Genomic DNA, 26838 nt, shown 5'->3' with positions numbered 1-26838 from the left:
ACTTTGTCACAATCATAATTGGGTTTTTTAGTTTTAAACCATCCATTCCGCCCCTACCTAAAATGCAGTGTTTTTGGCTTATATCTCTGTCACTTTTAAAAGCATCTAGAGCTTATCAGATGGGAGAATGAAATGATTCGCTGAGCGCAGCCTGATACGACCACAGAGGGCGAATATTGAACAATTGGGGCACATTTGGACACAATATTCAAGCTTGATACTGTCTGAATTTGGATTGTGATCAAATGTTTGACACAATAAATGGTTTCTGAAATAAAATAAATACATGTAAAGTTGACCAAATATAGTTTTGCTTGTTCTATTTAGGACTTGCTTGGTGCATGGTTGTCATATGATTTGTGTCTCCTTTTTAATTCTCCAGCTTATTTATGGTTCCTAACATTTTGGAGTTTGTTGTTCAATAATTTTTGAATCCAACATCACCTTTTCTTAATACAGATTTTATGGATCAATAGCCACCATGCAATAATTACAAAAAATCTAAAAATAAAAAGATGTGGTAAGATTGCCAATTTGAAACAAATATCTATCAGAGACTAACATAGAAGTAAACAACCAAAGGTCATTGTACAGCCTAACACCATGACCAAAACCCATAACGCACAACAAAGTTAAGAAGCTTAAGGTTTCGTGCACGACAAACACAAAACAATTCAAAGAGAAAGCTTACAGCCTGCTATATATACAAAACAACAAACCAAAAAATAATGTGATGTACAGCAACAAACAAATACCACACTTGGGCAGACACATACAATGGGTGGGCTAACAATAGAACATCTCAATGGAGCAAAACTTGTTCCAGTATACTTTTTTGTCAGTCTTTTTTTTGCTTTAAATTTTAATCACCAAAAAATCAATGAAATAAGTGTTACACATTAAGTTCAAGTTTATTAACACACAAACATACGACTCTATGCCACATCACTATAATGAAAATCATCCAATACATTTTGTTAAGTTTCTTTTGTTACCTATTCACACACCAGACTCCAGACTTTTTTGAACTGAGTTTTACTGTGCGTATTGTGGTGCGTTTGCTTTTTCTACATTGGCTAGAGGTATAGGGGGAAGGATGAGATCTCAAAAAACATTTTTAACCCTGCCGCATTGTTGCGCCTGTCCAAAAGTCAGGAACCTCTGGCCTTTGTTAGTCTTGTATGATGAAAATTTTAGTTTCTTGTGTATATTTTGGAGTTTAGTATGACGTCCATTATCACTGAACTAGTATATATTTTTGTTTGGGGGCCAGCTGAAGTACTCCTACGGGTGCGGTAGTTTTTCCGCTGTTTTGAAGATTTGAAGACCCATTGGTGGCCTTCGACTGTTAATCTTTGGTTGGGTTGATGTCTCTTTGACGCATTCCCCATTTCCATACTCAATTTTAGATAAAATTTTTTACTCGAACATGGTTTTTACCAATTATCTTGAATTCAATCAGACCATCAGGAAATTGAAGGAGCAAACTGTATTCTGTATACATGCAGGGGATATCATGAATGCAGGTACACTAAACTGCAAGCAAGGCATGCAGTCGAATGAACACCTATACCCTTCAACTTATTTTCATGATATCATGATAGGGAGTGCTCAAAGAATAGCAAAATAAATTTATGTCCATATCATATTATCCAAAGAAGAGTGCAGACACATGCAATCACAATCATTTGTTGTTAAGAAAAGAATAAGGACAGAAAGACATAAATCAAAGCAGAGTTAGAGGAAAATATAAAATACGAGATGAGATAAATAAATAGTATTTATTTCATGACACAGCATTACAGATAAGTGATTGCAATGTTATAAATATGATAATAAAACATCAAATAAGATACAATATGGTTGAAACAATAGCTGATAATGCAAAAAACCTTCTAAAGAATAAAAACTCAAAGGTATAATTAAGGATTTGAGAAAATAAGTGTTTCAATTAGTTTAATTTTCAATCCAAATAAACTTTCAATAACAAGAAAACATTTTAATTCGAGTAGAATGAACTTACAATTTGAAGTCAATTGTTTGCTTTCCAAAAAGAAAGAACTTAATGTATGCATTTGTAATTATATTATAAAACAATATAGTCTAATATAGGTTTAGGTGTGCATACTATATTTCACATACAAGGACATAGTCCACCTATTCAGTAAATATCTCTAAAAATTTCTTTCAATTTAAATAAATTAATTCATGCTTAATCTGTATTTCATTTATCACATGGCTCATGACAAATCATTTAATAATGTTAAATTTACATTTGCAAATTAATAAACAAACAGTTTTAATATAACACTTATCTGATTTCCAAACATAATAAAGCTTATTAAAACTAGATGCCAGAACTAAGGGAATCTTGAAATAACCGTTACAGTGACTAGTTCCTCAATAATGATAGACTTATAAGTATTCAGTAAACAGGAAGTTGATGAGTGATGGATATAAAATGTATCTCTTGGTTAATAATGCTCACATGAAGCTTTATTCTAAACCAGGAAGCTCAGATAGGCAGTTCTGAGTAAAATGCAAGGAATATTTCATACATTGATATTTTTATGTCAAACAATACATAGGTGTTCAGTTAACAGGGAGTTAATGAGCAATATATGGAAAACATATCACACATTATAGCATGCTCACCTGAAACTTGATGCCAAGTTTTAGGCAACTCTGATTTAAAGTCTTTGATAATAGTGAAATCATAAAAAGAATAGAGTCAAAACAGTTAACTTAATTAACTTAACCACCTTCAGAGCAGGGATGTAATACATGTTACTGTGTCACATACAAGTATGGCTTGTTCACCCCTAATGAAAGTGAGTATATAGGAAAACAAACATACAGGAATTAAGCATCCCAAATTCATCATAGGTATCTTATTCAAATTATCCCTCTTTAATACAGAACAATTCATTATTCAATGATATTAATAAAAAGAAGAGAAATCTAAGTTCCCAGTATTAAATTCATCAATCATTTACATCTTTCATGCATGAAATCTTATTCCAGGATTTGCATAGTTGGTATTTCTACATTTTATCTTAAAACCTAGACTTTTTTCTCTACGATTCTTTCACACATCATAAAACTTTGTAAACGGGTTCTTTTCGTTCAACATTCCCATTTTTTATATTCCATTCCATCTGGAGGTTTGATTTCAGTCTTTTTCTCTCCAATTTCTCCCCAGTTTGTACTCAATACTGTTCCTCCAGATTCACTCTGTAACAATATCAAATAAGATTAATAAAATGCTCATTATAATTTTATAATGATGTCAGGACTATCTCATTTGTCTAACATGTTTATAGTTAATAATTTTTAGGATAATTATGCCTTTGGTTTCATCTGAATTATTTATATTTTCTCATGCAAGGGCCTTTTGGCGCTTACTTTACAGTAAGAATTTTGCTCATTGGTGAAGGCCAAATTGTGACCAATAGTTATTTACATTCCATTTCTTTGATGTGCAATGGAATGACAGTTGTTTCCTTATTTTTCTTTTCTCAAAAAGTTTTACTGATGTTAAGGTGGAACGATACAGGGAATTAACTCTGTAAAAATTAGCTGAAAGTTTAATAATCACATTTCATTGTTAAGGAAATATCAAACTTCTCAATGATCAAATTTAGTGTTGGTCAAACTGCTATATAGCCAATAAAATTTTGTCAATAAATTGTGTGGTTTATGTTTTTTGAAATTATTATATTGTTTGTCGAATAGTCAGGCCTAAATTAAAATATTGTTTGTTTGCCCTTTTCCGACCCTATGTTTTGAAACAGGGTAGGTAGGTAGGTAAAATATTTTATTTTTTTCCCCCAAAAAATAACTTGGCTCGGTATATTTTTTTTCATGGGCAGGCAGGTAGGTATAATATTCTATTTTATAGATACAAAATCTGCATAATGTCATTTCTGTCTGTTTTGCTTTTGCTAATAAGTTTCTGGGACTACGTTTTGAAAAAAAATATCAGGTAGAATGTGAAGTTAATTCATATGCACTACTATTTTGTTTTCAAATATCAAAATATAGAGCTGTGCCGCATATTTTCAACGTTTATATATGCCTGGAACTTTGAAGAGTTTTAACTTGCACTAATATTCTGTACTACGTACCTTGTACGCTTACCTCTACCTAAAGGTTTTCTGTAAGAGATAACTTTGTCCTGGTAAAATATGTCCGGGCAGACATACATTACTAGTAGAAAAGGTCCCAAGTGTTTAAATTTCCGTGTGTGCCTATGTTTCCAATAAAAATGCTACAAGACTTAAACTCAATTGTCACGTATTTCACATCGCATTTATAAATGATCTGTATGGAAAACTTGGGCGATTTTACTGCCAAATATTCTCCACTTTACAGGCTTTTGTAACCTTTGGTTCATGTCAGATATAAATAATATAGCAATGCTGGTCGAAGGCATTGTTAACATAATCATCCTGATCTACGGATCACAAAAGGCCATCCCTACATAGAATACAACGTCCGTTTACACAAAATAGTTTGTACACACGTTGATAATTTTGTATTAAACGAACTTTTTTGTAAATGAACCCTGCTCTTCAAGTATACAGATACAGAGTTAACGTACGTCATATCATGATTTCAAAGCGTTCAACATCGATTTCAAACAAAGGCTTTGAAACTCTAGATGCAAGTGTGCATGTCAAACGCTCACGTGATACCAAACGGACTAGACCTTATACGATAAAGATAAAACCCGAGGATTCCGGTAAAAAAGTTTTGAGCGGGAAATACAAATATAAGATTTTTTGTAGGAACGAAAAAATAAAATAAAATAAAATCTTGCTGGTAAATACAAATAAAAGATTTTCAGGCGGAACGAATTTATAGGGTCGGTCGGTAAAGGGCAAACAAACAATATTTTAATTTAAGCCTCAGAGTCAATATTTTGTCAAAATTTGATGAAAATTAGAACGAGCCAAATTAATTTTAGTCAAAGTGTTTGATACCACCTTAATCTTTTTATTATGTGTCTAAATATGTAGTATGTGTTAACTTCAGGTCTTGTCTCCTTTAAATATATATTGCTGAAGTGAAAAGAAGATACATAATCATATTATTGGGTCTTTGGCATGGAATGTTTTGTCAAGACTGTTTTCTCTTGGGTGTTTTGTCTGATGTGATTTGCCTGTAGTGTGTCTTCTGAAGACTTTCAACACTTATGAAGTTTTGTTAGTTTAATATAGTTAGATATACAATTGTTTAACAAGTACTGATGGAGGCACTTACAAAAGATTTCATCATTGCCTTTTTTGTTTCATCCGTTCCATCAGAATAAATCTGCTGGAATAATTTATTAAGAGCAGCATCTCCTTCCAGTTTCTCTGTCTTCTCTTCTTCTTTCACTTCTTGTTCTAACTTGTCCCAGTTACGTGTTTTATGACTTGAAGTTGGATATTTATGAGTTGTGTCAGTAGGATCTGAAATATTTGATATGAAAAATGAGTCTATTTTATACCATTTAAGATGCAAAAAACAGGTATATTTTACACCATTGAGTATGTAGAATGAGGCCTTTTTATACCCCACTTAGGGCATTATGGTTTTCGGTCTGTGCGTCCCTACGTTCGTACGTCCTTCTGTCCATTTGTTTGAATGTCTATCCCACTTCATGTTCAAGTTTTTGGTCCTTCAGGGTTAAGTTTTTGGTCAAAGTAGTTTTAGATAAAGTTGAAATCCAATCAACTTGAAACTTAGTACACATTTTCCCATGTTTAATCATTAAATATGTAAATGGAGGTCTTGTTTCTCCCTTTGAACTGTCAAATGAAGTTTATTTTATATCATAAAAGATGCAAAGACAGGTACATTTTATACCATGTGATATAAAAAATGAGGTCTATTTTATACCATTTCATCTCTAAAATAAGGTCTAATTATACCATTTTTTAATATGCAAAATGAGGTCTATTTTATACCATTTGTTATATAAAATGATGTCTACTTTACACCATTTTCTCTCATAATGACTCAGGACTTCAGGATCTTAACAATTTATAAAATAAATCAGTATTTTTATAAGTTCTTTGTATAAAGAATTTAAGAGTCTGTTCTATCAGATCGTTTCTTTCTAGTACAGGTAATTCTGTAACTTGGTAAGTCTCTGACCTAAGACTTACTCTGTATAGGTATTTGTTTAATCTTTTCTTCTTCCTGTCCGTCACCCTCCAGTTTCTTCCACTGGATTTCTGCCTGTTTCTTCATTTTAATCTCAATCTATAAAAAGTATTATTATATCTTTATTTTGCAGCTAACAAAACATGATACTCCTTGTTAAATTTTTAACTCATTTATGATAATTAAATATAACTTTTAATAACTCAAATCTTAAACCCAAATTACATTTAAAAATTAAAACTTGAAATGATTCATCATTCTATTAAATATTCTACATAAAAAAAAATCCCAATAAAGCTAAACTAGAGGCTCTAAAGAGCCTGTGTTGCTCACCTTGGTCTTGTGCATATTAAATAATGGACACGGATAAATTCATGACATAATTGTGTTTTGGTGATAGTGATGTGTTTGTAGATCTTACTTTACTGAACATTCTTGTTGCTACAATTATCTCTGTCTATAATGAACTTGGCCCAGTAATTACAGTGGAAAATATTTTCTACAAATTTACAAAAATTTATGAAAAATGTTAAAAATTAACTATAAAGGGCAATAACTCCTTAACGGGTCAATTGACTATTTTGGTCATGCAAACTTATTTGTAGATCTTATTTTGCTGAACGTTATTGCTGTATACAGTTTATCCCTATCTATAATAATATTCAAGATAATAACAAAAACGGCAAAATTTACCAATTCAGGACAGTAACCTAATAACGGGTTGTCCGATCCATGTGAAAACATCAGGGCAGATAGATCTTGACTGGATAAACACTTTTACTGCTTGTCAGATTTGCTCTAAATGCTTTGGTTTTTGAGTTATAAGCCAAAAACTTCATTTTACCCCTATGTTCTATTATTAGCCGTGGCAGCCATTTTGGTTGATTGGCCAGGTCACGCCACACATTTTTTAAACAAATTACCCCAATGATGATTGTGGCAAAGTTAAGTTTAATTTGGCCCAGTAGTTTCAGAGAAGAAGATTTTTGTAAAAGATAACTAAGATTTACGAAAAAATGGTTAAAAATTGACTATAAAGGGCAATAACTCCTTCAGGGGTCAACTGACCATTTTGGTCATGCTGACTTATTTGTAAATCTTACTTTGCTGAACATTATTGCTGTTTACAGTTTATCTCTATCTATAATAATATTCAAGATAATAACCAAAAACAGCAAAATGTCCTTAAAATTACCAATTCAGGGGCAGCAACCCAACAACAGGTTGTCCGATTCATCTGAAAATTTCAGGACAGATAGATCTTGACCTGATAAACATTTTTACTACATGTCAGATTTGCTCTAAATGCTTTGATTTTTGACTTATAAGCCAAAAACTGCATTTTACCCCTATGTTCTATTTTTAGCCATGGCGGCCATCTTGGTTGGTTGGCCGGGTCACGCCACACATTTTTTAAACTAGATATCCCAAAGATGATTGTGGCCAAGTTTGGATTAATTTGGCCCAGTAGTTTCAGAGGAGAAGATTTTTGTAAAAGATTACTAAGATTTACGAAAAATGGTTAAAAATTGACTATAAAGGTCAATAACTCCTTCAGGGGTCAACTGACTATTTTGGTCATATGGACTTATTTGTTAATTTTACTTTGCTGAACATTATTGCTTTCTACAGTTTATCTCTATCTATAATAATATTCAAGATAATAGCCAAAAACAGCAAAAATTCCCTAAAATTACCAGTTCAGGGGCAGCAACCCAATAACGTGTTGTCGGATTCATCTGAAAATTTGAGGGCAGATAGATCTTGACCTGATAAACAATTTTACCTCATGTAAAATTTGCTCTAAATGCTTTGGTTTTTGAGTTATAAGCCAAAAACTGCATTTTACCCCTATGTTCTATTTTTAGCCATGGCGGCCATCTTGGTTGGTTGGCCGGGTCACGCCACACATTTTTTAAACAAGATACCCCAATGATGATTGTGGCCAAGTTTGGTTTAATTTGGTCCAGTAGTTTCAGAGGAGAAGATTTTTGTAAAAGTTAACGACGACGGACGACGACGACGCCGGACGCCGGGCGCCAAGTGATGGGAAAAGCTCACTTGGCCCTTCGGGCCAGGTGAGCTAAAAAGAAGTTAATTTATTCTTTAATTATTCTATGAAAACCAAATAAAAAAACAACATGGACCATACCTTACTTGATAGAACTTTAGTTAGTGTTTTGTCTGGAATAACATTGTGAGCCAAATCCATTTCTAAACTGTAATCGTTCCCTGACGGTAGCTTTACTGTACAACTTAACTGTAAATATAAAACTTTGGTTAGTAACTTGTTAGGAATAATCATTGTTTTCATTAATTGCAGCAGGTCAAGTTTCTAATATGATTCTAATGAAATATATGCAAGTGTAATTGTTTTTAACTTACTGTGTGGGGATTAATTTATTTTTGTTCGTAGTAATTTTCCTGATTTTGGTGGTTTTGCCAATCTGTGCATACAAAGCCTATAGAAAATTTCTAGTTCGTTGACCATCTGAATTTGTGGTTCACCTGTACTTACGAAACCAACGGAAGTTGGTATCCAACAAATGAATTATGGTATTTGAAGCACTCATCAGGAAATAAGTTTACAATAAGCCATTGCTAGGCAGTTTCCTCTGAGGTTGTGAGTTTGTATCCCACTCAGCTTTGATCTTAAATGCAAGTATTTACCGTTATTCTACCAGAAGAACAGTAGTTCTGTCCATGGAATTTAAATACCAATAAAAACTTGCCACCATAATATAGCCAAGCTCAGGAAGGTTGCTTAAAGTGGTGTTTTAAAACACCAACAAACAGGCAAATAATCTTATTATTCAAAGGAGTTCAATGACATCTAAAAAGTAGGTAATGCCAAAACACATAATTTTCAATGATGTCATTTTGAATTTAATATGAGCAAACAACTTGAAACCCAAATTAATAAAATTTAAAGAAACATATACTGTGCACCCAGTACAGTATTATATACTCACTGATCTTTCTTGCACATCAACATGACAATCATCTTTAGGAACATTTTTAATTAGGATTGTAAGGACAACATGTGTTTGTGTTTGGTACCAATCATGTCTGAAAGTATAAAGTTATGATTAATTAGGAATGTAATGGACAGAACTGTAAGGCAGAAATTTTTGAAAAATAGACAAAAATGCGAGATTAACTATTGCAATGTCAAATAGAAGAATCTGCTTACAGATATATGTTCAAGATATAAGAATGAGAGTTCTCTTTATTGCTATGTTCACTCAGTCGCATTATTAGCATTAATAAAACCTTTGCAATAATTTCTGAATTTAACTTTTTTGGTGAAGACATTGAAAACGTGTATCAATATAACTTTTGAGATATTTTATTTACATATCTTTGCATATATCCGTCCTCAATGCACTAAACCACTAAATATCTAGTTTTTTGGTTGATACCATTGATTTAGGAGATAACTGTATTGTATTTTAAGCTCTGACGGCATCAAATCCCAAATTGATGCCGTCGGAGCTTAAAAATGCAATATTGTTATCTCCATTCTAATGAAACTGACAGAAAACAACGTTAAAACATGTATTTAAAATCTGTCATATGTCGTCTGCGCTTGCGATTTGATGCCATGTAAGAAAGTGATGTTATCTAATCAAAATGAACGTCACAAACGTTGTTGCATTAGAATGATTGATTGATTGGTGTTTAATGTCACTTTGAGCCGATTGTGCTATTTCCTGGCACTTAGGTGCTATTTCCTGGCACTCAGTTTTTATAGGCGGAGAAAGCAAAGAGAACCACAACCTTCAGGGTTAATAGATTGCTGTTGGGTGTGAGCCAGTGCTCTGTGTTGAAGACTGTACTTTAACCTATGATGGCTTACTTTTAAAAATTGTGACTTGGATGGATAGTTGTCTCATTGGCACTCATATCACATTTTCTTATACCTATATAAAGCATCTACAAATATACTTTTGAACAAGACTTTGTGTGTGAACTTATAATACATACTTAGCTTTAACTGGTGCATTTAACACTGCATCAGCAGGATTAGGTTTGGGTATGGATGAACTTTCTGTTTTTTTCTCACTTTCCTTTGAAGAACTTGTTTCCATTGGTGAAGAATCTGATACACCAACTCTAGCCTGAAAAAAAAATCAATTAGGAGTTTCAAATTAATGCCTTAAAATGTATATTTATCCCTAATTTCTCCTACCTGACAATTGCAGAAGCTCCATAATAACTTGTCTATATGAAACTTGGAATGCATCATTCCACACTTTTTAAGCAATTCAGTAAACAGTTTCTTGCCAGAAGTGCTTATAAGGCAGTTTCTGTGTATCCATATTTTTGTAACTACCAGTATTCCGTATGTATGCATGATTATACAAGTAAAATTACTATTAAAGGGAAATTCCGCGATTTTTTACTTATCATCTAATTATGTTCATCTTAACATAAAAAACACATTTGCAAAGTTTTAAATTTATATTCCTTCTAATAACGGAGAAAATCAAGTATTTGTAACTTTTTTGGTTGAATTCTCGAGTGGGTCGTGACGTATTAGCCCGATTTATTGAATTCTGGGAAAAAATAAAATCTGTTTAACTCTTATAGCTTATCGACAATATACGTAATTAAAAGCGCACAGCTGACGAATGGTCGAAGTTATGAACCACAATATAAGAATGAACGAAAATGAATATGCATATACCGTTTTGTATTGATTGAATTAAACTCCTATAAAATTATCTCTAGTTAATGTTTTTGAATAAATTTAATTAATTATTGTTGAGATTTTTTTCATAAAATATTTATTGAACATTTTTACTGATATTGAACTGAAAATATTTCAGTTCTATTTACCGTTATTGTTTTGATAATCATTTCAATGCAACTAATGTTTGAGCAGAGTGTGTATATTATTTTGTAAAGGTCACTGTATATTTCTCGGCTTGTGGTCAATTCGTTTACCTTGTAGCTATTTAGCCGCAGGTGTGAGTTCAAGCGTACACAGGTATAAATGTTGTTATTTGGAAAGGATAAACAGAAAGTATTAGAAAGAGTATGCTGTCACGATGTTAATACACTAAGATTTAATACACGATGAGAATAAAGATACAATAATTAAATTGTGTAAATTAATTGAAAATAAAATGCAGATTCGTAATTCCGAAAGTGTATAAAAAAAAAAGGAAACAATTTTTGATTACTTTCTTAGCGGCAATTGGCGTAAAGATTCAAATATGAAGCAAACAATAGTAGTTTTAATCTTTTATAAAAACTAAATGCAATATTACCCAATTTGATATACCATTGTACATCTATTTGATATCATTGACTTTACCGGGATTTCTTAACTTGTATTCAAATCTGGCTGTGTTTAAATGCTAATAAAACTATTGCAATTTTAAAGTTTTTAATTGACAAAAAAATACAACATACAACATGCATGATTTTTTTTTAGTTTCTTTTTAACATTTTATTCTTACATAATTAAATTCATTTGACAATCATTTACACGAACTTTTTGTGAAAAGAATATCAATTATCTAAGCTAAGGCATTATTTCTTTTGAGGATTTTTGAGGATTTTTTTTTAAATTCTATGATAATATTTGTGCAATGTTGAACATGATAGCTGTCATTAATCCAAATAAGTAATACAGTAGTTGTAATAAAAGTTATATTTTAGTCATGCATAACTGATATTGACGAATTTATAATAGTTCGTCCATACATCGTTGTTCTTGAAACAATCATTATTAGTATACATGTAAGTTTCCTGACGTATAAGAGCCATTGAGGATGAGCTCCAGAGAAATCAGACTAGTGGCGTTTCGTTCGTTTGTTTGTTGGGAAAGGAGAGGAAATGCAACCGCTTGTACAGATAAACGACAGAATTACCATACAAGCATTTATAATCAACACAATCAGAAAGAGTTCCCATCGTTAGACGGGGAATATGAAGGCTTCCAAGAATGAACAAGTGACATGTCTAACTCTGAACAGTTAGAAAACAGACTATCGACATCGACCGCTTGTTCTTAATATTTGAAACTGTATGCATATATATACGTATACGTTTATGATATATATAGTGATGAGTTCTTGCGTCTGACAAAAACTAAATTCCTTCATGGTTATATCTTGCCATACGTTTATATTGGTTTGTAAGGTGATTACTCACAATCGTTATTTGAAAATCCTGTTTGTGAGATGTAGATTCATTTCAATACAGAAATTTCGTCTATATATTTCACGGTAAACGGACAGAAAGTCACAGGACAAAAAGTCACAGGACATAAAGTCACAAATTTGGTAGGACAAAAAGTCACAGGACAAAAAGTCACAAATAATTTGTTGACAATTGTTTGAATATATAAGAGAAATATCTTGAAATATTTACTTTTTAATACATATATTCATATTAAAGTTTAGGAAATGTGTCATTATACTTGAAAAATCAAGATTTATTTAATTTTAATCATGCAAAAGATATATTTCTTGGCACCATGAAGCCATTTAAGTGCCAAATCATTTTGACATTTTGTTTTTTTTAACAATTATTTGATCATTGATATTTTTTGGATAAATTTTGTTAACAAAGTTGGTTTATATACAATAGTTCAAGAAAAATACAAAAATATTTTTCTAGAAATAAGCAGTTTTTATTCAAAGAAAATAATCAGAAAAAATGTATTGTGACTTTTTGTCCTGTGACTTTTTGTCCGTGACTTTTTGTCCGTGACTTTTTGTCTGTGACTTTTTGTCCTGTGACTTTCTGTCCTACATTCATATTTCACAAGTGTATAACACGGAGAAGCTCTGAAGGTCCATTACTCCCATTTTGTTTGGGTGTGAACCATCAATGTTTACAGCAATATCACAGAATAAGATATATCGATGATGATGGTAGAAAGAACTATGGGCGTCATGTGGCAAATATTACATGCATATCAGACAATGAGTTGTCAATCTGTATGAAAAGATTTCCAATACAACCATATTATTGAGAAGGAATGTTTACATGCTATACTCTCGTACTAGTATTACAGGGTTCTTGTGGCGTTCACCTTAGTCACACATCTTTTTAACGATGTTTAAAAAAAAAGACAGAACCAATTTAATGTCATATTTCCCTATTTTTTAAATATAACTAAAAGTCTTTTATCTGACAAGAATACCCCTATTTAGCGAACAAGTAATTTATTCTTTTTTCTGTAATTGAATACCAAGAAAGAAAATAAATCCCGAAATTAATTTGAAACTTTGATACTCAAAAGTTTCCCAGCAAAATATTCACATTCCCTGGGGATAATTAGTGTTCGTCCAGTGGTATATATAACAATTGTGATGACGAATTACTTCCTTTGTTCGAGAACAATCTTATTGAAATATAAATCTGTGATTTTACTAGGTCCGCAGCTTCAATGAACCAAAGCAAAAGTTACACATCGACCTGTATTTAAATCAAATTGGTTCTCTTCTTCTTCTGGTATACAATAGTCTATCGACATTCGATGATTACATACTGTTGGCATACGTGGACTAGTCTATTTACAACACTTTTACCCCTATTTATTCAAAATATATGTTTTTTTCTTATGTTCAATGTATACATGTATATATTTTAAATTGCGCTATAGTTCCGTAACTTTCTATCCAGTCGTATAAACGAATCGTCGGCAAGTGCGTACATTTTTTTAAATCAATATTTCTGGTCTGTTCCAATCTGTCCTTCACTATTGACAATGACTATATATTACATTTTCCCAAATTCACCCTTGGAAAAAATATTTAAATAGATTTTAATTTCATCAAATCTTATTTTTTGGGTATTATTTATATGTTTATGAATTATATTCTTTACACCAGAAATGTTATTTATAAACAAGCGTATGAGTTTAGTAATGACAAGTAAGACAGAGTTGTATATTATTCATCTGATAGTTCAAACTGGAAAGTTATAAGTTATAAGTTATCAGCCGTGTACACTGATCAATACCTGCAGAAGTGAAACGATGCATGAACTTGCAAGCCCGTCAGGAAATCGCTTGAATACCTGGACGTGTCACTTCACACCCCTCACAATACCTTTGGAAGTAATACCTTTAGCCATGCTGGTGATCAAATGAGGGAAGATCAAAATATATTTGTTTATTACTTTAAAGAATTATGAACAAATTAGATTTTCGAAAACAATTTTCACGGAACACTTATTTATGATTTCAACTTTGACTTTTCACCTAATTCCAATATCAACAGTTTAAAGACAACAGACCATGGTAATTTAAAAAAAGTAAGAATATTTTTCGTATCAAGTTAGTTAGTCGGATAAAACAACCGTACGATTGACAAGATATCGACACGCAATTACGACTACATCGGTTACTGTAGTTTTGTTTCTTTGTGGTTTATAGACATATCGTTTTTATTAATCGGGAAAGAAGACAAAATGGCGGATCGCAGAGAATTGATACTCTAAATTTAAAATCGATGGTGATCGCTTATCTAGCGGAATAAAACTTTAATATCTATGAATTTGAGCATTTTTATACAGAATGAACATAATATCAATTTTTGATTTTTTTGCGAAGTTTCCCTTTAATAGAATATCAGAATTTGTTTATTAGTATGAAATTTGTTAGTTATTGTATAACGAACAACAGCCAGTTTTATTTCAAAGATTGTTGGTCAACTTCTGTAAAATCCTGTTTCTTCCTTCAACAAAGTAAGTCATCATTAAACCGCATTTATGATAAGAAAATACTGTTAATAGAACTCATGAAATTGTAAGGTGCACTGGATTAGCCAAATATTGGGCCCTGTTTCTTTATGTCACCTTAAGAGTAATATGAATAAAGGGAATAACAAAAATCTTAAATAAGTTAATACCTCAGCTCCACTGCTTTTTTCTTGTTTTGATACTGAAAATAAAATTGCAGAAAAAATTACAAATTGTTATAATCTTCTTAAAAAAACAAACTTTTTTTTTAATTTTATTACTATAATTTGAACTTTATTGATAATATCTAACTACAATGAAGACATAGCAAGAACTTATGTTAAAATTTATAACAATGTATGCCTGTGTTTTTGACTTTAAAAACCGATTTCATTGTTAATTAAGCAAAACAATTCTAAAAACTATTATGATGTACTTGTAAGTACTTTTAAAACAGTGGGTATTAACATTTTACAAGTTATACTTACAATCTATCTCTGCTTCACATTTTCTAATCCAGGTGTTGAAATTACTGTTTTCAGCTGGAAAAAAAGAGGAAACAGAATGACATTTAACTGTCAACCATAGCTTAATTGTACCTGTACTCACTACATTGAAAATCTTACTTTTTCTAGTTGGAAGTATTTTTAATTGCAACTGTTAAATAACCCAACTTCTTTCACAATATAAATCTATTATAGCAACCATAACTCATATTAAATTTTCATGCAAAACATAACATCAATACAATCACAACAATCAAATGAATCCCTGCTGAAACTTACCTAAACTGAACCCAAACCACTATACTTTCTATTGGTTTGTCAGCAGGGTCTGTCAACACTTGAGATGAAGCATTTGAGAAATAACAAGTATACTATTTCCTTAATCCTTGAAAATTGGAACACAAAAAAAATTAAGGAATCAAAACCATACCAGGATATTTCTTTACCAACATCAACCCCTAAAAATTATGGCAATTCTTTGAAAACTCGAACTACTCTAGACCTTTTAACAAAAAAAAAAAAAAAGGCAAACTAGGAAGCTAAAATTGAGAAAGGAAAGGGGAATGTGTCAAAGCGACAACAACCCGACCATAGAGCAGACAACAGCCGAAGGCCACCAATGAGTCTTCAATGTAGCAAGAAACTCCGGCACCCAGAGGCGTCCTTCAGCTGGCCCCTTAAAAAATATGTATACTAGTTCAGTGATAATGGACGTCATACTAAACTCTGAATTATACACAAGAAACTAAAATTAAAAATCACAATACTAACAAAGGCCAGAGGCTCCTGACTTGGGACAGGCGCAAAATTGCGGCAGGGTTAAACTGCTGGTCCATAATACTCGGACATCAGTTGTCACTAATTATTCATTATGCCTAATTTTTGTACTCTTCTATGATACTTTAGTGTAATATGTTTTAACAATATATAGGTGTGAATGTCCATTTACAAAGCTTAATTTCAATGTTGGCTACCACCTCAATAACTGAATAAGACAACCAAAAGGAATAATTGAGATACTGTTGTGGTTACATGGGCTATCTTGTATCAAATTAGACTTTCATCCCACTTAACCCACCTTGATATGTTTGAGGAAACTTCAGACTTATTGTTTATCTTGTTCTCACTCTGAATATGAATTTAAAAATTAGTGTTTCAGAAACTACAATTATAAGAACCCTCAGATGTATCTAGTCTTCAAATACTCACATTGTCGTGATGGTGCATTCACTGAAAGTGGAAACAGTGAAAGTTCATCTAAGGAAAGTTTTAATGGTTTTTAGACCTTTCATTTTGTAATTTTTGTCTATTTCAATTTAAAATCAAATTGACATTTATGCTATCTACAAAATGAAATTAAAATACAGCTCATATGCTTTTGATCTGACAACAACCCTGTAAGTTCTGTAGTGGTATATATTTTATTAGCCAATAAATTCTTGTTTAAAACTATTTGAAGGTATGCATCATTACAACAAAACTAGAGGACCATGAAAGGTCTTTAAACAGAAAGTAGAATGAAGAATTGTCAGATTCTTATAAGCAAAGTGTGGAACAGGATCTGTATTCCAATCCAATTGAAATCAAAGAAAAGAAATTCAAATGGTATGATTGTTCCACAAACAGTTCCAAATAATACACCATAAATAAAAGATACAACAGACAGTTGCTTTAGCATTTTCCATTTTTATGGCTCCTATATCAAACTGATAAAAAAGTTTCTCATCTATGAAGACCTTGCAGTAATGTATTTGTATCTGTTATGTTCTACAAGTGTATTAAAGCAATCACTGCAGTCTTGTTTAAATATAGTTGGCTGCATAAATGGTTCAATTTTAACTTCCCTAAACACAAACTTAATAATTGTTTTTTTTTAACAGTAAATTTTTACTCTTCCACTAAATTTTAGTAGATAACCTGGAGTGGACAATTGGTTTTGAAAATCAAAATAAGAAACTGCATAGAACTATTTCATACATGTTCCTTGTACTCTTTCTTCATACGCATAGAAATAGTTGTTTAATATCTAGTTCAGACTTGGGGTAATTGTAATTGTAATCGTTAATCAGCTGTAATTGATTACAATTTTTCATGTAATCAGTGTAATCATTAATCAGCCAAAAATCTGATTACATGTAATTTAATTTAATCAATTACTTTTCAAAATACCCTGTAATTATTACTTTTTGATTACAATGAAAAAAAAATCTAAAATTGTGTTTTTGGTCATTAAATGAACCTCTTTGTTATTCATATTTGATAAATTTTTAACATACTAAAATGGTTTGGTTACTTTAAGCATGTCTACTTTAGTAAAAAATAAACTGTTACAGTATTGAAAAGTCATCATTAGTCTAAGCAGAGACATATAATACAATTATATACCTTTTATCTTGGTAAAAGATATTGTACATGCATGTATATTCATTGTTTTATAAGGATCTTCATATTAATATTTGATAATAACTGTTATATTCAAGTAATACTTTTCTTTAACCCTGAATTATAATCTTTTGTTAATTTTTGTGATTTTTGTCAACTTTGAATTGACAGGAAGGAGACTAATTAAGGTTTGTTTTTATTACAATTACCAATTGAGTATAGCTGTAGGGAAATATATATGATACAAGATAAATCAGACATGAAAATCTATCTAATTAGCACAAACTAAATTAAAAGTTGGACAAATTTGTTGTTTAGAATTTTAAAAAATTGGACTGGACATGTAAAATGCAATGATTTTTTAGTACTTGCATATTGTTTACAATTTGGTTAAACATTTCTATTAAAACATAGTTTTAACCAGTAACTTTATTTCATCCATATTTAAACTTCCATAAACTGCAACTTGGAATACATATAAATTATGAAAGAGGTCAGAAGACAAACAAAAAACTCTTATGATATATCTTTATTAAATTTAATTCAAAATAATTCAGAGATCATTGGTAATAAAGGGTAATGTATATATGTAGTTAAATTTGGTGTTTATTTAAATAGATGAAGTTTAATTTGAAGTTATCATTTTATAATTGAACCAAATAAAATACTTTCTCAAAAATGCTATAGTTATATTGAACGTTTATCATTCACATCATTCAAAATGTTTTATTTTTAAATTCATTGTAATCAGATGTAATCATGATTACTTTGCCAATGTAATCATTAATTTAATCAGATACTTTCAGAAATGATGTAATCATTAATTTAATTTAATCCTACAAATGACAAAGTAATTGTAATTTAATCAATTACATTGAAAGTAATCAGACCCATCTCTGATCTAGTTTATTATTGATTCTACAACACAGTTCAAAAGAAAACAAAACACAAATCCACCCCCTTAAAAAAGATCACTCTGAAAGAATATCATTATAAATTGAAATCTTTTTGATTCCCCAAAAAAGAAGCTTTTATAAAATCTTATTGTGAATGACTTACAATTTAGTACATGTCCAGCAGAGAATACTTTTAATGCATCTTCATATCTCTCTAGATGGAATAAAGCTATGCTGGAATAACAAACAAGACAATAGTTATATAATGTATTACAGCTGTCAAATAAACCACATTGTACTATCATTTGCATATATGTGGCATTACCAGTAATATCTTAATACTATAATTTCAACTAGTTTTTTACTGCTATTTTTCAAATGCAGCTACTTACTTTATATGATAAACATATGATAAATGATTGCTTTTGAATCACCAAATTATGAACATCTTATGGCTTCATGTCAAATGTTAAATCACAGCCAAAGATTTTAAATAAGAAAGAAATGCAGCACTTATACGAGACACCTTCAGTGCAATCCAAAAACAAATTATCCACTGTATATCCTACTTCATTTCTGTTTGAACAATGCCAAATTAGCATGGTAGTCAATTTATTTTTGACTTAATAATTATGTACTTTCATTTCATTGCATTGTCTATTGCTTTCCCTATATATTTTACTCCCCTTTTTTTCTTAATTTGCCTAATACAATGTAATAATAAATGCAGTAAACATGGTAAATATGCCAATTACAGCCTATCTGACAATAAGCTAAATAATAACTGTGATCAGTCAAATTCATTGAAAATCTATTTATGTCTTCAAGCTCTAAAATGTCTACATGTCTGGATATTTTATAATTTGCTTTTCAGTTTGTGTTTTGTTTATAGTTTAAAGCTGTTAAATATAGTGATGTTAAGTTGCTCAATTCTACATCAATTGGTCTTAAGTGGAAAGTTGTTTCATTGGCAAATCATACCTGTCTTTACCATATGTCCATCTTTCATCTAAACTTTACTTTTGTTATCAACAAACACACTAATATTTTGTAACAGTAATCAGTGATACATGTTCATACATTTCTAAGCAGATCAAACCAAAGAAAGTATGACAATTTAACAAAGTAAAAAATTAAGTCATTTCATGGCATTACTAATTGCATTTAGCATGTTTAGTAAAAGCATAATTTCCTATTCCATGTACATACATGTGCAAAATAAAAGCACAATTCAAAAGTCTTCCTTTAAATTGAATCTCAGAACATTGTAAAACAATTACCCTCTCCTGTAATATGCCTTGGAATTTTTAGGATTTATTTCTGTAGATTTGTTAGTATCTTCTAATGCCTCTGAAATAAGAGCAATTTAAATGTAATAAATATCTGTACTATTTGTACTTTTTTTTGCATTACACAAGTTCTTAGATTACAGATGTTTTAGAATTGTGTTCCTGTATTTTGTACAGAAAGGTCTATTATGTTGATTGGGTTTTTTTTTCCTTCTCTATTGTACAATAATTTATCAATATTGGAACTGTTGATCACTGTATGTCATGTATGTATGCAAATTACAAATTTAAAAAAGTTTCAACATTATCTTTTTTTTTTAAATAAATTTGATGTATTCTAAATGAAAATGGCTAGTATATTAATAGTTGTATGATGTATAATACTGTATATCTAAGTCTTTTCAATTTCTTTCTTATAACCAGTGTTCTCCCCAGGCCATTTTAGCGTCGCGGTACCGCGACGCTATATTTTCTTCCCGCGACGCTATAATAATTACTGCGACGCTATAATAATTTTCGCGATGCTATAATTATTTTGAGGATGTTATTTTCCTCGTTTCTATAATGCAAAGCCATGTCCTAAATTTTGAACTTTCATCTAATTACCGCTTATAGTTATAATCATAAAAAAATCACCTTTGATCCCTTCAAGTCGGACAATAGACAATTAAGAGTGATCAAATAGGTGTTAATTGCCCTTTGGGGATAACTGTTTGGATAGGAATACCCCAAGCTGTCACTTGTGACATGATTAATACCACGTGGTTTGCAAAATATTACAGTAGTATTACTTTCTTTCTCTTCCTATCACTTTTTGTAAATCGAGAGTGAAAAGTTTGATAATGAGCTAAATAAGTTTTGGTCTTTCTTTGAAAATGATCATAATTGGCTTTAGTTTATGTTTCATCCATTTAATGCATTAAAAACGCCATATTCATTCCAAATCTCTTGTCAAACATTGTTTATTTTCGTATTTTTCATTGCTTTCGGCGGCCATTTAATATTTTAGTGTAAACTACTGGTCAAACCGGACCAGATATGACAAAAATCCGTATTTTCCGATAATAATTACATTTGCACAAATGGCACAGTAGACAGAAAACAATGATACCTAAAGAGAAAACTTAGCATTAACAGACTTTTTGTTGGATAACTTTGTTAATAATATATATCATTTTTATAAAAAGAAACAACTGGGACTGATTCATTGAATACCATGAACCAATATATTTCATAGACATGATAAAGATTTTTTTTAACTGGGTAGGTAGGGTAACTGGAACCACACATATATTTTTTTTTTGGCTTAAGAGGAAAAAATAATTCTTGAACTATAAATGAATATAGAAAACATAAACTGAGAATACTGTTATCATGGTTATAGTTTAATTGTATTCTCAGTCATGAATTCAACAATATTGACACAAAGAATAGGGTTGAAAAGAATATTTTATTCACCAAATAAGGACCTATAGCATACAAAAAATATAATACATTTTGTAATAAACAATAACACATATATATCATAATGGAAATAGAGCATTGTCGCGACGCGACAAATTACATTGAAAAAAATACATTTATTTACGCCAAATGTGATGCTATCCAAAATTTCTGGGGAGAACACTGTTATAACTCATAGTTGAAGGTCATAAACCTGAATTTTTCTTTAATCTATTATCAATTAGGTTTGTGTTCCATACAAAATTTAACTAATTATATATAAAGAGTGACTGAAACCAGATATTTTATTATTGTTTAATCATGTTTATGATATGTGTTATAATGTAAATACCTGAATATCTTTCCAGTTTTAACAGTACTTGAGCTCTTGCTGCATAGTAATCATCTCTCATGTCCTCATCATCAGTCTTTAAAGCTTCTGTATACAACTTAAATATAACATATACAATCATCAAACTTAAATTTCATATCTTAAATTATACTAAATAGTTTTAATTAGCATGTCCGGTATTGGGACTGTTCGCCCTAATAGCATGTTCGCCCTAGGTCCGTTCGCTCTGAGTTCGTTCGCCCAGAGTCCTTTCGCCATACTATAAAAATAATAATATTCAAGGCATTGAAGTTGAATAAACTCATTCAGATATTTCTATGGTATATATATATATCATGTATATTCTTGAAATTTATGGAAACATTGAAATATTTAAAGTTTATGGCTTGTTTAGGATCATTAATTGTTCAATGACAAAATAATTCGGATCTTTTGATGGATTAATAATAAAAACAAACTTTTTGTTTTGATAAAATATTCAGCTTGAAATTAATAAAAACAATGATGTACGAACTGTAAATTATGAAACGGATTTACAAGTTCATATATTTATACTCTAAGACTAGTCATACTGCTTACATTCATGTTTGACTGAATACATTATTTTGTTAACAAATATCAATAAAGATAAATACATTGTGTTCCAGTATTTAACTCTGCAAATCAAAGGGAAAATGATAAATTGATTGCGGCAATATAAATATTCTGTCAATTTTTCAACAAACTTTAACATATTTTGTTCAAATACTTAACATAATGCGACTAGACAACTAGAAAAAAAATAAAAATCAGGGCGAATGGACCCTGGGTGAACAGGTATCAGAGCGAACAGGTACTCGGGCGAACATGAATCAGGGCGAACATGAATCAGGGCGAACGGACCCGGATTCGCTCTCGAGGGGTTCTTCTGATAACCGTTACGGTTAAACAGAGAAATTTGAGGTACATGTACCTGGTTAGAGGTGGTTTGATAACTCATTTCACAGAATACAAGTCATGTAGGAATCTGTCAAATCAGCACCTATTTCAAGTCAATTTGGGCATTTGATAATAATTAATATTTGATATTATAAATTAAATTCATTGACACCATGTACGAACTAGTCCAAATAATTATGACGTCTTGAAAGGCTATTATAATTTTTTTCTTTGACGCCTTACATCGATGTAAGGCGTCAAAGAAAAAAATTATAATAGCCTTTCAAGACGTCATAATTATTTGGACTATGTACGAACCTGCTTTTGGAACTTTCGAGAATTTTCTTTCTTTGAAGGTATTTGATCATTCATACAATCACAACTTATCAAACCATTCAATAAGTATATGTTATTTAAATGCATGGATTATTATCTGTATTTCTACCGAGACAGAATTAGATCTATGATCATGTGAGTAAAATATAGTTTCATTGTGAGTAAAATTACCTCGAGTGCCTTCTCGTAGTTCTCATTCACGAATTCTTCATTTCCTTTCCTGCAAAAGTACAAAGAAATATTTATTTAAAAGTCAATCAGTCACATTTAATTGAAGTAATAATTTGACTGTCTTGTTTGAAAAAAAACCAAGGGATTTTTTAACTTACGCAAAATTATCCGTCGCCATCTTGTTTACAGGGAGATAGTATTTTTAAAACCAATATCGGAGGCACATATTACTGTTTTCCGGCAATCAAGATGTACCCAGATGTCAATAATATCGGCAATATCGGCAATGTATTACTTTTTCTTACAGTGTTTATTGAAAAAGTAAAGGACAATTTTTAAATTATAATATTGACTCTAGTAAAAGACGAGTACAACGTTAAATCTATACAAAGTAAAGAATGGGTGATAAACATTTCAAGACAAAACCAGAGACATATATACACACTCTGACAAAACTAAATGTCGATATCAAATCGATATCTGTGATATCGACGAAACTGACAACATAATCAAAGGAATACTTGTATATACAAATGATCACAAATGAATAAAATGCATTCAAAGTAATAAGTACAGAATTAATGCTTCACATTACAAGGGAAAAATTAAATGTCAATATCATCGATATCCACACTAGTTTAACGATGCATACCATAAATAAGATTCAAAGCAAAAAATGTAGAGGGGAAAAAGAAATGTCAGTATTGACTATATCGGCGATATCGTTGATATCGACAAAATTAACTTCAAAAGAACAGAAATGTAATTGAAATGCTTAGTAAATCAAACTAATTGTCGATATCGACACCTACATATGAACAAGCACAAATTACTGTTATTCGTGAAATAGATAAGTCGTTTTTTTTATAAAGTACATGAAGTAGATTATCAATATCCTTGATATCGTCGATATCGTTACTACAGTGGGTCTTGGACTTAAAATTGATCTCAGTTCAATCAAGCAAGCAAGCAAGCAAGATACCAATCAATCAATAAATCAATCACTGTCCATTAATGATATTGTACTAATTGCATACATGGAAAGGCGGTGGAAATATATTTGACATATACTGCGAATGGATACCAACCGGCATGTGAAAAGGGTGCTGACATGGACACCACAAGGGACAAGAAAGCCTGGAAGACATAAAGTAGAGATATAGCAGCAGAGTAAAAAAGACATGATTACACCTGGAATCAGATAGAAAAAATCGCGAAAGATTAAAATTGAGAATGGAAATGGGGAATGTGCCAAAGAGACAACAACCCGACCATAGAAAAAAACAACAGCAGAAGGTCACCAACAGGTCTTCAATGTAGCGAAAAATTCCCGCACCCGGAGGCGTCCTTCAGCTGGCCCCTAAACGAGTTGGAGGTCCCTTGTTGATGCCTTATGTGTTTAAGAACATGGAGAGGATTAAGCTAATTAAGCTATCATTTTTCATAAGAGTCCGATTTTTTTTAGAAAGTGTGACGATTTTGTCAGGGTAGATTTTGAAATAGGGACAGTTGTAAAGACATGCACCAACCAACCAATCTATCTTTCAATTAATATTGCCCTAATTACATGAATATTGTTTTGCGACAATTATAAAAGAGGCAACAGTTCATAATTTTCAAATCATGTCCATAGTTTCCAGTCATAAAAGTACAAAACATTCGAAGGCTGGTATTGACTTATTGCTTAATAATTTAAAATAAGATAGAGCTAATAGATGTAAGAAAATGTAGTATGAGTGCCAATGAGACAACTCTCCATGTAAGTCACAATCTGCAAAAGTAGACCATAATAGGCCAAAGTACGGCTTTCAATATGGAGCCTTTGCTCACACCGAACAACAAGCTCCAAGGGCCCAGCAATAACTAGTATAAAACCATTCAAATAGAAAAACCAAAGGTATATATAAAAAAAACGAGAAACGAGAAACACTTTTGAACCATACCAACAAAATTTTAATATGCGCCAAACCTTCACCCTAACCTGACACAATAGTCATGAAATACATTGACAACTATCTGGCATTGTATGAGTAAGTTCCCAAGATATCCTATAAACTGGTCAACTTGGCCTACTTTAAAGATAAAACGCAGTGAGTATCACAGAGGTAAACTTATGTGTAAATGTATTAAAACAACTATGCTCCAGATTATTTACGGGATATTTTAAAACCAATTCACTAATGCTATTATTATTCTCTTAGATCCGATCCGATCCGATCCTATTAGAATTGTTAAGTTTGAGCCTCATAGTCCACTGATCAAAATCGAAAATGACGAAAAAACACCTGCTCATTCGAAAGACATGTTTTACTGTTAAACCACTGTCCCAGGTTAGGGGGGGGGGGGGGGGTTTGAAGCCCGCTAATATGTTTAACACCGCCATTGTCTGTATGTATGTGCTTGTCCCAAGTCAGGAGCCTGTAATTCAGTGGTTGTCGTTTGTTGATGTGTTACATATTTGTTTTTGTTCATTTTTTGTACATAAATAAGGCCCAATCTAATTAAAATATTGATCTCTGATTACGTTCAACTACATTAGATTGAAATAAGGCCGTTAGTTTTCTCGTAGGAATTGTTTTACGTCCGCATTTCGGGGCCATTTATAGCTGACTATGTGGTATGGGGTTTGCTCATTGGTGAAAGCCGTACGGTGACCTATAGTTGTTTCTGCCATTTGGTCTCTTGTGGAGATTTGTCTCATTGGCAATCATACCCAATCTTCTTTTTTATAGTACATGTATATGTCTCTGATTATTCAGGCATATATCATTCAAACTGCATGCATACCCCAGTATCACGTTCTGTTTCAACTATTGCATGATTCATCTTATTTTTTAGTTTTCAGAAGGCACACTACAAAGGGTAGTCTTATGCTTTATACCGGGCTTGACACACTCTAAAAATGATTAAAAAAAAGGCTAGACAGTGTATTATACAATGGGAACAGGGTTCCACGGTAAAAATGAACTAGTTCCACAAACAACAACTTCACTTAAGGATTGAATGATTCGTTTGTAAATCCAAAAAGGGGTGTAAAAATGTACGCACTGTCAACGCTTTTCAACTCTATGAAATTATTAAAAGAAGCAGGCTATACTTATAAATACATTTTTTTCGCTATGATCATGAAAACACGATTATATTCAATTTTTACTTTTATTTACCCGTATACTCTATTGTTGAAACATGTGTCATCCTGAATATCAGAATTATTCTTAAGATATACGTAATACCAGGCTTAACATATGTCCTACATATAAAACCCATATCATGATAAGTTTGAGATATTGCTTCATTATAAGACAAGAAATTAGCTTCAAGCAGTGGGAAAGCTTTTTAACCAGAGACTGGGCATCATTAAATATGTGATGTTACATAGGATGGTCAAACAAGACAAGTCTTCCGATTTGCCGTTCAATGTAATGTTCATTGAAGTGAAGCCACGAAGGACTTATGATTTGCCAACATTTCATACTAGTCAGATGATATGTTTTTGTATGTTGGATTATTTGTGTGCTAATTTATTCCTAAGTCTTTTACAAGACACTTATAGGAGGGGTCTTATAGTATACGATCATACAAAGACTGTATTATTTGAAGCCTTGTCCGCAGGAACAACCACACTGACCATGAAGAGATGATAGACATTCATACCCTCTTTGTCTCTTAAAACGGAGATTGGTCGATCA

At 31.4% G+C, this 26838-nt stretch overlaps 1 protein-coding gene across 2 annotated transcripts; it reads right to left on the bottom strand.

Annotated features, from left to right (window-relative positions):
- Window positions 1–1767: 1767 nt before the first annotated feature.
- LOC139484747 (protein SGT1 homolog) lies at window positions 1768–23398 on the bottom strand. Of its 2 annotated transcripts, XM_071268668.1 has the most exons (14): window positions 23308–23398; window positions 23150–23198; window positions 21725–21821; window positions 19921–19990; window positions 18804–18874; window positions 16572–16592; window positions 15345–15398; window positions 15027–15058; window positions 10141–10274; window positions 9126–9222; window positions 8306–8413; window positions 6156–6252; window positions 5266–5456; window positions 1768–3234 (listed from the first exon to the last, which is right to left on the bottom strand). In XM_071268668.1, the coding sequence occupies exons 1-14, from the start codon at window positions 23325–23327 to the stop codon at window positions 3127–3129; spliced, it is 1149 nt and encodes a 382-aa protein (XP_071124769.1). In that variant the 5' UTR covers window positions 23328–23398; the 3' UTR covers window positions 1768–3126. The 2 variants fall into 2 exon arrangements, with proteins under 2 accessions (XP_071124769.1, XP_071124770.1); XM_071268669.1 differs by lacking the exon at window positions 16572–16592.
- Window positions 23399–26838: the final 3440 nt, after the last annotated feature.

This window comes from Mytilus edulis, chromosome 8 (assembly GCF_963676685.1).
Source record: "Mytilus edulis chromosome 8, xbMytEdul2.2, whole genome shotgun sequence".
Taxonomy (NCBI): Eukaryota; Metazoa; Mollusca; class Bivalvia; order Mytilida; family Mytilidae; genus Mytilus; species Mytilus edulis.
Note: the sequence above shows the minus strand (reverse complement) of the source record. Positions and strands in the feature narration are given on the sequence as shown.